The following is a 15,505-nucleotide window of genomic DNA, read 5'->3' on the forward strand; positions in this document are numbered from 1 at the left end:
AAAACACCAAATACCTTTGCATCCTTAACCAAATCAGGGGCAACATCCTACAAAACACCCAGCAAACCAGCTAACACCAAGGCCAGGCTTAACTAAGCCCACAGCTCAGCTTGTGTCCTCCAAGCAAGGCCTTGAGAGCATCAGGGGCGAGCGTTGGGGAAGCGGGAGGAGAAACTCAAGCAGCCCAGCTGAATGACAAGAGGTTGAAAAGCGAAGCAGGACACCCAACGTTGTTGCCACAGCAGCAAATATTCATCCCAAGAGCCCAGCGTCAGGTTTAGCGAGGGCGGACACAGCGATGCTCAGCTTGGAGATGAGACAGGCTCAGATGTGCCTTCTCCAGCTCCACAGCAAGGGATGGCAAAGGCTTTTTGGCAAGCCACACCTCTGGTTTGGGCACAAAAGCTGGAAAGCGACTCAGAACAAAGAAAGTCAAGCTCACGCCGAGCTTCCTATCAAAAGGCTGCAAGGAGAAAATGAGAATATACTGAAGGCAGGATGCATTTCCCAAGGCTGTGATGCACCTCGTGCCACTTGCTCCAAGCTGACCCAAAATCCTGGGGTAGGCTCGGAGCTGGGAAGGGACGGGCAGGCTGGGAACGCTGGCTGGGAGCTGGGAAGGAAGCTCTTCGGTGCACAAAAGGAGCAGTCATCCTCACATCAGCTTCCCGGCATGGACACAGCGCCCTTGAATGAAAAGCCTGGCATCCACATTGCTGGCAATGAAATAAGGGTTGTTCTCCGTGACGAATCATTTATCACCGTGCTTCAGCCGACACTGAGTTCCTAATAAAAGGGTCTGTGTCTTGGGGGGAGCCCCAGGACCCGACCTACAGCAGAGCCGTGTTAAGCCAAGCCCACACAGCACCATGCAGGTGTATGTGTCCCCCCAGCACCCAATGAGGACCCCAAAAAAATAGGCTAGCAAAGCTTTTGACAGACTTCCAAGCTCACCACCTCCTCTCCTTGGGAGATACCTCGATAGGAAAACTCCTGGAGGTTTTCCCAGCCGGCTGCTCCCATGCAGCATCTCCCCAGCATCCTCCAGCCCCGCTCATTAAGTCCTTTCCTCGTTAGAGCTCTGGCCAAGCCTCTCCTTGCCTCTAGCTAATGGGATTAGTGTTCAGCTGTGTGGTCTCCTCCCCACCAAGCCCCGGCGCCCTCCTCTCTCTCCCTTCTGCCATCCAGGCCAGAAAGCACTTTTCTTTTTCTGCTGAATCGGGTATTTTCAGGCAATCTGAGCCGGCAAGGAAACGAGGCGGCAGCGAGGGGAGAGGAGGCAGCCGGAGGTCACGGCAAAGCTGGAACGAAAACGCACTAAAAACCAGAAAGCAAAAAAGGAGAAAGGGGTGGGGGAAAATGTATAGAAGGAAATAATACTTGGGGAAGTATTCATTGCGCGCATTATCCTGTTTCTCCCCCCTTTTATTGATGCTGCTTTTTTCCCCCCTCTTTATGTAATTCATTAAACTCTCCGGCGCTGCCTTGGTTTGAATAGGCAGCGATCCTCCCTTCTCCCAGCCCAGCATCCCGCACATTCACTCCCTGAAAAGTGCTGCCCGCAGGGTAGAAACCATGAAATGCGCCTGAAAACCAACCTTTTGATTAGAGCTGACAATTCCCCGGCATTCAAACCATCCATTCCCCCCAGCCCCGGTCCGAACGGAAAAGTGACATCATCTCCCACCCCGTAACGTGGGAAGAGCCCCAGGGCAGAACGGGGAACCCTCCAGAAGGGTTGTTCATAAGCAAAGGGGGGAAACCTTCAGAGAATGACTTTAAGCAATGCTGAGGGCATCTGACCACAGGAATCGGGATAACACACCGGAAAATATAATGTTGCGATGATGACATTTGCTTTTTATAACCAACATCTTCTCTGTTTGGGACTGGACACGTTACGTGTGGCCTCTGATCCTGCACATCCTTATCACTTCTATTGATAATCTCACCAGGCAATATGGTTCTGAGCCCCCCCATCAGAATGGAAATAAAGCCCAAGCAAGCAACCAAAAGCATCTTTATAGCTTGGTTATTTCTGAGCTGGTAGTGCCTTTCGAACACTTCCCATCACCATGAAGAAAGGGTACTTAAGTAAAAATAAATAAATAGAGGCGAGGATAAAGCGTGGAAAGCGACCAAAAACGGGATGGCGCACCAAAGAGATCTTTGAATGCTGACCCTACTCATGTGCTGGCGGAGCAAACCTCTGCAAGACAAATAGCTGAATAAATATTGATCCTTCTGCATCTCTCAGGACTGGGAAAATACGGACGTTTTTATCATAAGAAGGAAAGAAAAGCGGCGTAGGGAACCAGCATGGGCTGCCCCAAACCACAGAGCGAGGAGAGATGCAGAAGCAGGCGGCCGTAAAGCTGCTACAAAGTCCTCTCAAACACACCCGACTAAGCCTCAAGGTGCACAGGTTTTCCAAGAAACACGAAAAAAACAACTGAAAATCCATAAAAGTCCTCCCCCTCAACAGATATCATCCAAACTAAAAAAATAAACATCATCATCTCAAAACAGGTAATGTCATAATTTCAAACTAAATACTCAACGACCACCCTCTTTCCCAGCATTTGCTGAGATTTCAGCCAAGAGGAGGAGATGGTCTTGGCCAGGAGAAACAGAAGATGCTCTCGCACTCGGGTGACAGATGGTGACAGCAACCAACACGCTGGACCCTGCTATTGGCCAGGGACCAGGGAAAGTCATGGAGATGAAGATAAAAGGGCTGTGTTTCCATCACTCCAACTACCACAGCTATTAAGTGCCAGAAACAGCTGTTCCAGTGAAGGAACAACCCTTCCTGCAGCACTTTTCTACCCTCAAACCTGTTATTTTCCAGGATAACAGATTTGCAGCACTAGAAGAGCAGTAAACCAAGGGAGAGCTGGGAGCCCACAGCCCCCCAAAGCCGGGCCTTACGATGTTCATGAGGGTGAGGACGTAGTTCTGGACGTGCTCCTTCCCATGGAAGCGTACGACCGAGTCGTCCACCGCCAGCAAGACCTCGATGTTGTAGTCGTCCTTCCTGGCGTGACGTCTCTTGCGCTCCACGTCCCCCAGACGCTCCGTCATCAGCTCCAGGGAGTTGGGGAGATCGCCCACGCGTGCACCAGGCACTGAGCAAGACACGGGGAGGGCAGACAGAGAAACAGCCATTGAGGTGGTACGACACCATAGCGACACTCAAAAAAACATATAAGTTAAGCAGGAAAAATAAATAGCATATTTAACTCCAGCTAGGTCGCTGATCCATCTTACTCTACGGACCCCACCTGGAGTTCTGTGTCCAGCTCTAGGGACAGCACAGGACACACATGGACCTGTTGGAGAGGGGCCAGAAGAGCCACAGGAATGATCCAAGGCTGGAACAGCTCTGCTGGGGGACAGGCTGAGAGAGTTGGGGTGTTCAGCTGGAGAACAGAAGCTCTGGGGACACCTTATTGCGGCCTTTCTGTGCTTAAAAGGGGCTGATAAGAAAGATGGGGACAGACTTTTGAGCAGGGCTTGTTGTGATAGGGAAGGGGTGATGGTTTTAAACTAAAGGAGGGAGATTCAGGCTGGACATGAGGAAGAAATTGTTGCCCTGAGGGTGGTGAGAGCCTGGCCCAGGTTGGCCAGAGAGGTGGTGGATGAACCATCCCTGGGGACATCCCAGGCCAGGCTGGACGGGGCGCTGAGCAACCTGAGCTGGTGCAGATGTCCCTGCTCATGGCAGGGGGGCACTGGATGAGCTTTGGAGGTCCCTTCCAACCCAAACTGTTCTGTGTACAGTGGGGAAATGGCTCTGAATTGGCAACACCAACACCAAAAGAGACATCTATGCAATGACAGTCCTATAGTGTCGTTGGGTGGTGGTGGGACGCCTGGAGAAGTGATGGATAGCTGGGGAGGACACAGGGAGCTGAGGAGACAGCTCCTTGAGAGGAGATAGCTGCAGCCAGAGCATCCTTCATCCTTCACGGCATCCTTCTCCCCATCACCCAGCAGTGCCGTCGAAGCTCTCAATTGCAATTCCACTAGTGATGCTACAAAAGCAACGAACGCGCCTTGGAAAACTTTTAAAATCTTTTTTTTTTTTTAATTAGGGAGCTGATTACGGTGTCACAAGAGGTGAATAAACACCAGGGAAGGCTAATGCCTCTAGCTAAATATAAATGGGTTTATAGAGTGCTGTTGTGCAACGTTGACCTCATGCTTGTTAACACTTGTTGGTGCAGGTGAGAAGGGAAGTGAGCAGGCGGTTTCTGCATGCAGAGCACAGCCAAGTGATGCTATTAAAAGGTAAAGAAGAAGGGAAAAAAAAGGACAAGGCACTAGAAAAGCAAAATGAATAATGAACAGTGGGAAAAGGAAGAGTTTCTATCATCTGTTAAAAAGTCAAATAAACACCATGTTTCACAATGCACAGGTGACTAAAACAAGACTGCACCACCTACATCTCCAAGCTGCAGTTGGCAGCCAAGTCGGACCAAGTCCAGCTCCTCCCAGCCCCTTCGCTCACGAGTCCCAGCTCTGTTTCCCATCCCAAAACCATCCCCAGGCCTGATCACATCCATCTAGAAGACTTTTCCTCTCCGAAGAAGAGGAAGAATAACTCATATACAACTCAGCCAATTTTAACCAAAATTTGGAAGAATTTTAAAGTCCCCAGCAATGTTTCCTTTATTCTCACTGATGACCCAATGGGCAGGTAAAGCCAGCCTAAAGCTGGAGGGCAAGATGGATGACCCAGAGGGCAAGCAGAAGGAGAAATCCTCCCCCCCTGCAAGAAATAAATTACTGGAAAAGACAAGATTGGAGGAGTCCCTACCTTCAGGGTGGAGGTCCTGGTGGGGCTCAGCACCGTCCTGCCGGATGGCCGAGCGGCGATAGACCACGTGGGCCCTCCCGTGCTCCTCCGTCTCCTGCTGCCCCCTCTCCAGGGGCTCGATGAAGAACTCATTACTGTCTGTTCGAATCAGGCCAGCCTGGACTCCACAAAGAAATGAAGAAAAGAAGGGAAAAAAGGTGTGTTTTTATTTATGCACAAGCGTACGTACACATTCAAGGTACTCATTAAAGACTGACACTGAACACGCATGAATGCAAGGGGGAAAAGCATCACAAATAAACCAGCTGTCGTGCTGGTAATCCATGGCACTGGAGTGGATCCGTTACCATGTGCATGTATGATGACCCTTAATTTCTCCTGTAGATGCTAAAAAAATAAAAAAGGGGGGCGGGGGGGGAACCAACCAACCAAAAAAAAGCCCAAAAACCCTGGCCCGAATTCAATTTATGTGTTTATGTGGCTGGGAAGTTCCATTCCTCATCACCAGCAACAAGGTGTTCTGCCTGACCCTGTGCATTGGGGGACACAGGCTGGACAGGCTCCCACCCCACCTCACCTCCCTATATCCACCCCATACTCATCCCCATCCCCATCCTCATCCCCATCCCATGATGATGGGGTGGAAATCAGCCATGTCACCGACACTACTAATTGCAGCCATGGAGAGAAGGAAAAAGAAACCATCATCTCTGCCCCGCGAATTAGCCCAGGGGAATCCCTTTGGAGGAGAAGCTGGAAAGCATTACAACGAAAGAGAAGACGAATGAGAGGGCAAACACTGCTGGGAATGTTGTCCTGGCTACTGACCTGCTCCTAATTAACACCCAGCTCCCACCAAATCCCCCTTACATCAGCCCGAGCGCTCGTACCCTGCAGCGCCGGCCAGCTCGGACCTCGGGCAAGCAAAAGGATCATCAGGATTTGGCTCTCATCCCAGGGGCAGCCCCCCCAGCCCAGCATTTTTCACAGCTCCCTCCTTCCTCCGGCGCTGCCCGCTGCTGCCTGCTATTGAATAGCTGCCTGGAAAGCGCAGGCAGAACATTATGGAACCGTTCCTATAGCAAAGCCTTTGACAGCATGTACCTACTGCAGTCCTCATCAGGGAACTGTTCATCATTGGAACTGTTTTCATCAAATAAAATAGAATTAAAAAATATATCTATATTTTGCACAGAGCAGTATGAAGACGTGAGCAGGGCTCTTCAAGCAGCCAGGCAAAGCTGGGGCTCTTCCAAGCCCACCGGGGTCATTGGATCCCCTCCGCATTCACGTATCGTTGCGTTCATCGTGGCATCAGCCAACCTGGCTCTGGGAGACTTCATCATATTTCCTGCTCCACTTGGGTTTTATTAGCTGCTTAACTCCTCTGGAAAGCAAGGTTTTGGCTGGTTTCGTTTTACCTCCTTCAGGAGGAATCTAAGTACGGGCAGTTCTGCTAGGATCAACTTGCTTGACACACGTATCTCAGGTCTTTCCTGGTAGATGTTAAGGTCACCCAAGCAGGACCTTGCTTGTCCCACCACCCCCAGCCAAGAAGACGAAGATCTCAGCCAGGTTCAACCAAGAGTCCGGAGCACCAGGCAAGGCAGCGTTGGTAAGGCAGAGATCAAGCCAAGGAGCCAACCCACACGTCAGGTCCAGTGACAATCGGGCAATTCCATGATGACGGGGAAGGTTTATTTCAGGAGAAGAGAAGGTGGGCATCCGTCGCTTAACACAAAAACGAGTCGCTACAAAGGGCAGAGCACCAGGCATCTGACACAGGCATCGCAAACACGCTGGATTCCACACACGTGAATGAACAACGATGATTTCCCACCAACCAAAGTGCTTCCAGTTTGCACCTCGCTACAAATCTGGGCCGGGGTGGCACCCTGGCTACCTGAAAGCACCCGCCGTGGTACCCCGCCAGCATCCTATTTTAGCCCCATGGCAGAAGCAGCAACCCCAGCCCCAAGAGGGGTCTCCTGGGACACCGCTGCCCCTTCGCAGCCCTGCCATGGGGCGTTTCACCCCAAAGCCGGTTTATGGCAAAAGCCGTGCCTTGCTGAGTCAGGCGGCCGGAGGAAAGCCACGCCGGGGCAAGGCTGGATTAAAGTCTGAAAGAGCCTGGTCCTGAGCCACATCCCACTTGGGTTCGCGCTGCTCTGCAGCTCGTGGTTGATTATATATGGCTCAAGGAGTAAAGCAGCCCAGATTTCCTCGCCCGTGCTTTCTCCCAAAGGCGGGATGCAACACGCTGCTGGCGCCGGCAATGACCGACAGGCAAAGCGTGAGCATGGCATTGGAGCACCTCACAAATGCAACATAAACCGCAGCAGTCACCGTGGCATTTACAAAAACAATAATAAAACAAACGCTAACCCCAAAACACCATCTCGAGAGGCATGCGCGAACCTGCTCGGTCTTAAAACGGAGCAGCTCGGGTTGTATTGCAGCGTTTTGGGAAGGTTATAGCTGTAGGGAGGAGGTCAGAGAGACCAGACACCACCCAAAAGAACCCAATAAGCTTCCCTTGGGCTCTTGCCAAGAGATCGATCCCGTCCTCAGTGATCAATCAGTCACTTGTCCAGCCCTCCTCCACCTCCCCAGGCAATGGGGGAGACGAACCGGCCCCACTGCCCCGGTCCAGCCTCCCGCTAAGGGGGATCCCCCAGCACCCTGGGTACGCGGTTCCTCCAGCACCGCTAGGTAAAAACCCCCAGCTCCCCCAGGGATTCAGGAAATTCTGACACTTCAACACAGCTGAAATGTGGAAAAATCCATAAAGCCAGAGAAGCAAACAGCGCCGAGGAGGGGGAAAGCCAGCTGTGTGCATAGTATGTATTTTTCCTACCCGATTCACACTTAATTTGGACAAAAAGCCCCAGAAAGCTGGGCTGTGGGAATGCAGGCACCAGCACAAGCCACCGCTCTTCGTGGCCCAGAGGTGCCCGGTTGCTGTTTGGGTACCTGTTGGTCTGCCAGCTCATTGGCATCACGGGGGAACACGAAATTAACCAAGATAATTAACCACTGAGCCTTTCGCTCCTTGCTCTTTACAGAGGACACAGCCCAGTACTGCAAACTTGGGCGAGATGCTAAGTGGATGCAGAGGGAGATTTCCACTGGTGAAACTGGGGGTAAAATACCATGTTTGCTCCATTCCTACTGAGAGCAGCACCTTGAGACATCTCACCCCCCAGGCATCTAAACCAGCACCATTTTCTTCCCAAAATTAACCATACCGTTCCGGGAAAACCCTGGAAAGACAAAGCCATCCTATTTGCACCGAGGCATCATTATGGGCAGCGCTTCTCTCTTCGTTCCCTATTAATTAATGCTCCCGAGGGCTTTTGTGCTCTGCTTATCTGCTGCCACCCATCCGAAGCAGGCCAGGGCGGCAGGGATGGAAAACGCTGGCTCTACAGTTTGCAGCACATTGGTGTTTGGTGCAAACAATCCCGGAGAGCAGCGGGGGGAAAAGTCACCCACGGAAAGCAAATACACACTAAAATTCTTCCCCCAGCTCTGCAACCAGCAAAGCACGAAGGATCCGAGGTCAAGCACACGCTGCGTGGAAAGATGGGATGGATGCCTTTGCTGCGGGAAGATGTGTCCGCCGAGGGAGATTCCTGACTAATGGCACTTTAGCTGTTAGGAATTTGGTGGCTTGGATCAGCTTTGAAATGATGTTACGGACAACAGCATCTTCCTACCCCGGTACAAGAAACCCTTGCCAAAAATAAAATAAAATAACAAAATAGATGGATTTTCACGTGTGGATCCCTGCAGCACATAACAGCCGTGGAAGGTGCCATGGGTTTGGCATCTATGACAAAAAAACCAGCTCACTTCCATGGCTAAATATGGATCTAGGAAAGACTTGATGCGTAGTCTCTTTTTAAAGAGCCGGGTGGTTTTTCCCCTCATTATTTATAATCTCAGTCTCTGTTTATATACAGCGTAATCTCTTTGTGTACACAGCCTTCATCCCAGAGCGCTTCCTCTGACCCTGCGCTTCCCACACACGCTATACTGGGATGCAAAAGCCACAGTCCCCTTCCAGAAGGAACCCACAGCTATTCTGGGGGTACGTGCACATTGAAGAGCAACCAAGCTAAGTCATACTGGAGGTATAAATAATAAATACCATCCTCCCACCCCATCCACGCCTATCTCTGTTGCTTGCTTCACTTGCTAAATCAAGCTCTTTTCGCTGGTTTTGGGGGTCCTCTTGGTCTCGCAACTCCAAAGGGAACAGACCCTGAGCAGATATGAAGACATGGGTTGTCGGACTAAGCGAAGCCTTAGGACCATACAGCAATCTACACCAGCCAGAAAACCCGTGCGAGAGAGAAACCAACTGCTCGGTTGGATGTGTCACAAAACTGGCTTTGCCGCGGAGGACCAGAGCCTGACCTCTTCCCCCAGCCTGCAATGGCCACATGTGCTTCGCCACATGATGGGAAATTGCTGCTTGAGGCCAGGGCATTTATTTGTTGGCCACAGAGCAATAAATACATCGCAAGGAAAAAAGAAAACTAAAAAAAATCTCTTCCCTAGTGCTGCTGGAGCTGTAGGTCAAGAAATAAAACATCTGCGAGACAAACCACGATGCTAAAGCCGTGTCCCAAGGTAACTTCAGATATGAGGATGCACCACAACCACCTGGCAGAAGCCCTCAGTGCTAGAGCTGGGGGTTAATGAGGGGAAAGAGGATGAAGCAAGTGCCACTCCTTCCTTTACAGGGGCTTAAAAGAGTGGGTTTGGGGGTGTCGGGGGTGAGAGGGCAGGTATGGCTGCGTAAATCCCCAAGAAAAGCATCCTGCAGCACAAGCTACATCCTAAACCAGCATCACTGCGACCAAGGGATGGCAAAAATAACAACAACCCCTGCCTGAGAAGGTGTGCGAGGGGCACACCTAGGGCTAAAGCCTAGAAAAGCCTGGAAAAGTTAAACTAAAGCCTACTTGAGATGGAGCCCAAGAGCACAACGGGCTCCAGGGAAGAGAAACCCCCTCATGCCATCCTTGTCACCGCGGGACATGGACCCCGCTGCTTCCAGCATCGCTTCGCTCGCCGTGCCAGCAGGATTGTATCCGCCATGCAACCCGCGCTCTTAAACCCAGGTTTTCCTCCCAGACACAGCCTGCTGGAGTTAAGGAAATATCTTTAAAGCTTTCATGCCTGCCCAAATTCGCCTGATCTGTGTCACAGAGGAACTTGTGCAAGTTCACAGCTTCATCCCAGTTCCAAAAACGATGCTTCGAAAGGTGCGGATTATGTGCTAAAACTGTTGGGAAAACAAAAATAAACTACTATATGTAGGCAAAACGCGTATTTCTAGCTATGCTGCTCTATCATTTCTGCTTGTATAGTAACACCAGGCGCTGTATAAAAAGAAAGGAATGCCAAATAGCAGACAAAATGGGCTAAAGAACTCCCAGAATAAAACAACCAAAAAGGAAATATTAAAAGGAAAAAAAAGCAGGACAAAGTAAGACTTTTACTCCAACCCACGAGTAATGGAAGTGGTACCAGGAGCAAGAGTGAAATTGGCTCGAAGGAGATTCGAAGGGCAATGGGCCAAAGGTATAGAAAAATAAGAAGTGATTCTTCAAGCATATCAAAGGTAAGGAACTCAGGGGCAGAGCAGATGCCAGGGCTAAGGGAGTAACAGAGCCAATTAAAGTAATTAAAGCACTGTGGCAGTAAGTTACCGGTGATGAACTGTGCTCTGAAAGCCAAAAGGCTCTGAGCACGTCAGCTATTAGGATAATAAAAAGAGGTCCTCCTCCAAAAAAGATGCTTAGCGAGAGCAAGACCGCACGCCAACAGTGATTTCAGGAGACACTTAAGCTCACTCAGCCTTGTTTGAGAGGAGGGACTTCATCCACCTCCGGGCAGGAGGCAGCCCGGCCATGGGACAGGGAACTTTTAACATCCCTTTAAATAAATATAGCTGTTTCAATGCACGTATAGTTGTTTCAATGCACATATAGCAGAGGGATGGAGCGATCACACGTGCCCTGCCTTACGCCACATGGGGAAAGGGAACCCGCAGCAGCCAGCTGGTAAAGGGGAGATGCAACACTTAAAACATCGGGGTTCGGGACACCATGATCTACCTCTTAAGAGAAAACCACCCCAAAACACAAAAAGCGCGCACAAACCACCCCGCCAGCCTCGAGCTCACCAGTCCGTCGCAGTTGCTGATGGCCACGGCGGCACCGGGCATGTCAGAGATGTCCCCGGTGAAAAGGCACCGCTGTTGGAGGGGTTCCCGGAAAAGCACCTCAAAATCCTCCTGCCATTCGGCCACGGCGCCCAGTGGCACCAGCCGCCGGTTGGGCCTCAGCCGGAGGTGCAGCTCCTTCCCAAAAACCGTGACGTTGAAGTAGAGTAAGCGGCCGCCAGCCCCGCGGTGCTGCGGGGACTCATCCAGGGGGCTGCGGGGGACACGGCGGCGCGACGGACGTGGGGCTGGGGGACAAGGGGCTTCGCCGATCCCCGCCGCCGCGTCGCCGGACACCACGTGCGAGATGAAGCGACCCCGGCAATCGGTGCTGAAGGGGACGATCACACCATACTCGCTGAGTTTGCCGGACAGGAGCAGCTCTGCGGGGACAAGACGGAGCGAAAGAGCTGAGTGACGGGCACCGAGCATCCCGAGATTTTGGTGGCCAGTGCAGCCTTTGGCGAGCCCCACCGGCCTCTCCATAAGCCCAACAACAGCTTTTCCCTCTCAACGCTGCTCTGCTTTGTAGTTTTAACGGGGCGCCTCAAACGTAGCAGAATAAACTCTGGCTGACGTGCCCCTCTCGCATGCCAAACACGCCAACTATTTCTCACCCAGCCTCCATCTCCCCCAATTTCCCATTGAAACCAACCGCCCCCCCTTTCGCCTTCCTCCCCAGTCTCCGGGGTGCAAACCACCTGTCAAAACAACCCCCCCGCCCGGGGGGAAGGGGCCGTACCTGGGGCGCTGCCGGCGGCCAGGCAGCCGTGCAGGGGGACGAGGCAGGAGAGCACCAGCCGCAGATAATCCATTTGGGGCCGGCGGCGCGGCGGGCTCTGCGGGGCGGGCGGGATGCGGGGCGGGCGGCGCCCGGCGCCCCCGCCTCCCCCCGCCGCCGCCGCCGCCGCCGCCGCCGCAGCCGGGGCCGCTCCCGCCGCCGCCGCCGCCGCCGCTGCTGCCGCCTCCGGGGGAGGGCGGGGGGGGCCGGGCGGAGCCGCGCTGCGCACCCGCGGCCCCGTGCGCGGCGTGGGGCGGGACGGGGGCAGGGTCTGCGCGAAGGGGTGGGAGTTCGGGGTGGCTTTTTTAGTCGCTTTTATTTATTTTATTTTTCTTCTTTTTGCTAAGCAATAAAAAGTTCTCGGGTTGCGCCCGGGCGACTATTTTCTTAGAGAATTTTTTAATTGTTTTTTTAATTATGTTTTTTAAAGCCTGTTCGGGCAGCCGGCTCCCTCCGTCCCTCCCCCGCTCGGCTCCAGCCCTGGCCGAACAAAGGCGAAGCGCGCCCGGAGCTCCCCCCTCGCCCCGGCTCTGCCCCTTCCCTCCCTGCCCCGGGGTTGTCCCCAAAACCACCCCCCTGCAGCGGGACCTGGAGCTCCACAGGGCAGCCAAATCCTCTCCCAGCGCTTAAGCCACTGGGGTGTAGGTAAACATCCTGTTTGGGGTTGATTTCTCTTTTTTTGGGAAGAGATGTGATGGGAGAAGACGCTCGCACTTTGTTTCTGGATGCCGTGTTTCTGGCTTTCCAAGGATGACTATCGCTTGGGTTTCCTAAGGGCATCACCAAAGCTTTGCGGCTGGGAACCGCACGGTTCAGTACATCAGGCTCCGCAATACCACCCTTCGGAGGGGCAAATAAATAAATAAACAGCATTTCGATAAATCAGAAGCCCCAGTAGAAGAGTTTCTCACATTGCTTGCTTCCTTAGCAGAAGACACCCACTACATGAACACTTAAAGCACCGGGCAGTGGATAGGCAGCCATCAGAACCCTCCAAAGCAGCATCTCTTGCGCAAACCTCCCCTCCATCAACAGAGCAATATGCCCTCTGGTACTGCTACTTTTTGTTCCCTAAATCACATTCTGGCCAGGACTCTAAGGCCAGCTCGAGCAAGGCGGCTGTGATGCAGCACCGGTAATACCAGTTGTGCTGGTTGTGCGTGGATTATACTCACCTGGGGCCTCAGGGGTGCAAAAAGCCTGTCCTAAGAGTTAATCCCTGCCTTGAAGACCTTGTGTTGTAAGCCACCTCAGGAGCCAGAGCGCAATGGGAAAGGTAAGCAGGGAAAACAACGTGCCAGACTTCAGACCGTTCGGATTGTTATATTGGATCTCTTGGAAGGACCTCGGTTGGCGCTTTGCTCCCAGACGAGCAGCACGGCGATGCCAGAAGTGGCAGGAGAAGACCACCATTTGAGAAAAGCCACCTTTGAAAGCCCTGCTTACCCCTAACGCGGACATCTGGAAATGGTGGGGCTGCTGGAAGGACCCACGCGTGGGGATGGGGAAACCCTTGGAGGTGACTGGGTTGGGTTTTGGGGCAAGCAGAGCTCAGCCTGATCTCAGGGATCAAAATCCAACCAAAAAGCCCCAGTGGGTAAAGCCATAAGATATCTCCAGAAAATAGATGAATAAGCTTACTTGAACTAGAGAAAGAGAATTTCAAGTAAGAAGATTTTATTTCCGGAATTAAATCTTCGCATGCTTCTCTTGGATAGTGTGATGTATAGTGAAACAGACACAATATTATTTGCATGAAAGAGAGAGAAAAAGAACTTGTGCTCCAAGCATTTTCAGTGATATGGGCAGACATGTGCCCATTAGAGCATTAAAGCTGGAACAAGCCTGTATTATGACTAAATAGATTGATGATGAAATGTGTAATAAAGAACATACTTCGAACAGCTCCACAAGACATCATTTAATCACTTTTTTTGCAGCGGCAGAAGCCACTTCTTCATCTGCAAGACCCATGACCTCATCCAGTCCCTCTAGACCATTAACGCTTCCCCAGCGTTACCAAACCATTGGCTTTGGCAGCATAAATGTGGCCGAAGGACGAGGGCCATGGGCTGATGTGCAATTCCTCCCATTTGCAGCCCTCTTGAAGAGAACAAAGAATATAACCCGCTACACATGGTGGGAACAAGATTCTAAAGCAGATCTCAGCAGCTCCAAGTTGCTGAGATGTTAATATGTCACCCTAGCGGGGACATCTGCCCTTCCTATTTGTCAAACCTGCCTGAAGTATTAATAGAGTCAAGCACTGCAAGTGGATTTTTGAGTTAGCTCTGCCAACACACCACCATTTGACAATGAAAAGTTGCTCTGCTTTCCAGCCTTCTTCCTCCCATTCCCCAGCATAAAGAGGATGGGAAGAGCGAACAAGCAAGGCAGCTGTGGGATGTTTCTTGCTAGAAAAGACAAACCAAGATCTGCAGCAGTTTGACTCTTTGATAATAAATTAAGGAGAGAGAGAAGAAACAATGAGTGCATGAAGAAGCAATCCCCAGCCCCTCTGCTCCCATTTTGTCCTTTTCTTCCCTTCCCTGCTTGCCCTTCCCCTTTGCTTTGGCCCCTCTACTCTCCCCTTTGTCTCCTGGCTTTGCCTTTCCCCTCCCAGCCTTTAACTCTGCCCTGACCCTTCTCCTTGACTTTAGGCTTAACCTTTTCCTTCCCATTTTTGAGCTCAAACGGAGCCTTTTCCTGTTTTCCCCTCCTCGAGCACCATCTTATCACAAGCCCCCGTTTCCTCCACTGATAACACACTTTATAATTCTACTTTCTGATTCAACAGACACTCCTGTCTTCAGCCCTGAGTGACATCTGTTTTGGGGACTTTCCCATTTACTAGGTGACCTCTAGGTCCATGGAGGAGCAGTTTTTCTTTCCAGCTTCCAGAAAAGAAAGCTGCCAACAGCCACTGCTTTTAAAACCCCAAACCAGATTGGTTTCCCTCTGGAAGACTCCAGCACATAATCCCAAAGGCTGGTGGTACCCAAACTCTGCATCACTGGAGAGATGCAGTGTGAGCACGCTCTGCCCATCCCAGCCAGGTACCACTCAGACCTGAAGCCCAGGTGACGTGTCTCAAACCTCCATCCATCCATCCATCCATCCATCCATCTGCAGTAGATGTGGCTATTGGCCCCCAAGGGCAATTAATCCTCAATTGGAAGGCTGAGTAAAATGTTATGTCAGGCTGGGAAGATTTCTTAAAGATAATAATAATAATAATAATAATAATAATAATAATAATAATAACAAATATATACATACTTAATTTGATCTATTTTTTGTGTTTTACAGGCAATCCTTGTTTTGCTCAGCTGTGCAAGTCCCCTGGAGGGAAGGGCATTAGGTCTAATAAAATCATAGCAATCTCTACCGATTACCTAAACTGGCTTTTCTACCCATAATATCATGAGATTAGGAGGCAGAAGCTCAGGATCTACTGGAGTGAGAAGCAAGGGCTGTATTTGCAGCCATCAGTCATCACGTTTCTTCCTCCCACAGGCTTAAAGCTGCTGTTCTTTAATCCAAAAGGCTACAGCACAGCTTTCCCTGCGCTCAGCCTGAGTAACCCCCAGCTGCATCCTCATGATACGGTGAAGTGGTAAAAATGGGAGGTAAAAACTGAAAATAAAGAAGAAGGAGGAAGAAA

General features: G+C 51.3%; 1 protein-coding gene across 1 annotated transcript in view; it reads right to left on the reverse strand.

The window, feature by feature from the left end:
- Positions 1–11,875, reverse strand: part of ADAMTS14 (ADAM metallopeptidase with thrombospondin type 1 motif 14) — a gene marked incomplete at both ends in the record, with an annotated part of 31,494 nt that extends 19,619 nt beyond the window's left edge. Inside the window, 4 exons of the mRNA XM_080347710.1 lie at positions 2,932–3,128; positions 4,823–4,979; positions 11,022–11,443; positions 11,803–11,875. Coding sequence (XP_080203836.1) covers positions 2,932–3,128; positions 4,823–4,979; positions 11,022–11,443; positions 11,803–11,875 — 849 coding nt within the window. The remainder of the gene's footprint in view (positions 1–2,931; positions 3,129–4,822; positions 4,980–11,021; positions 11,444–11,802) is intronic.
- Between the last annotated feature and the right edge of the window lie 3,630 nt (positions 11,876–15,505).

This window comes from Nesoenas mayeri (assembly GCF_963082525.1).
Source record: "Nesoenas mayeri genome assembly, chromosome: 7".
NCBI lineage: Eukaryota > Metazoa > Chordata > Aves > Columbiformes > Columbidae > Nesoenas > Nesoenas mayeri.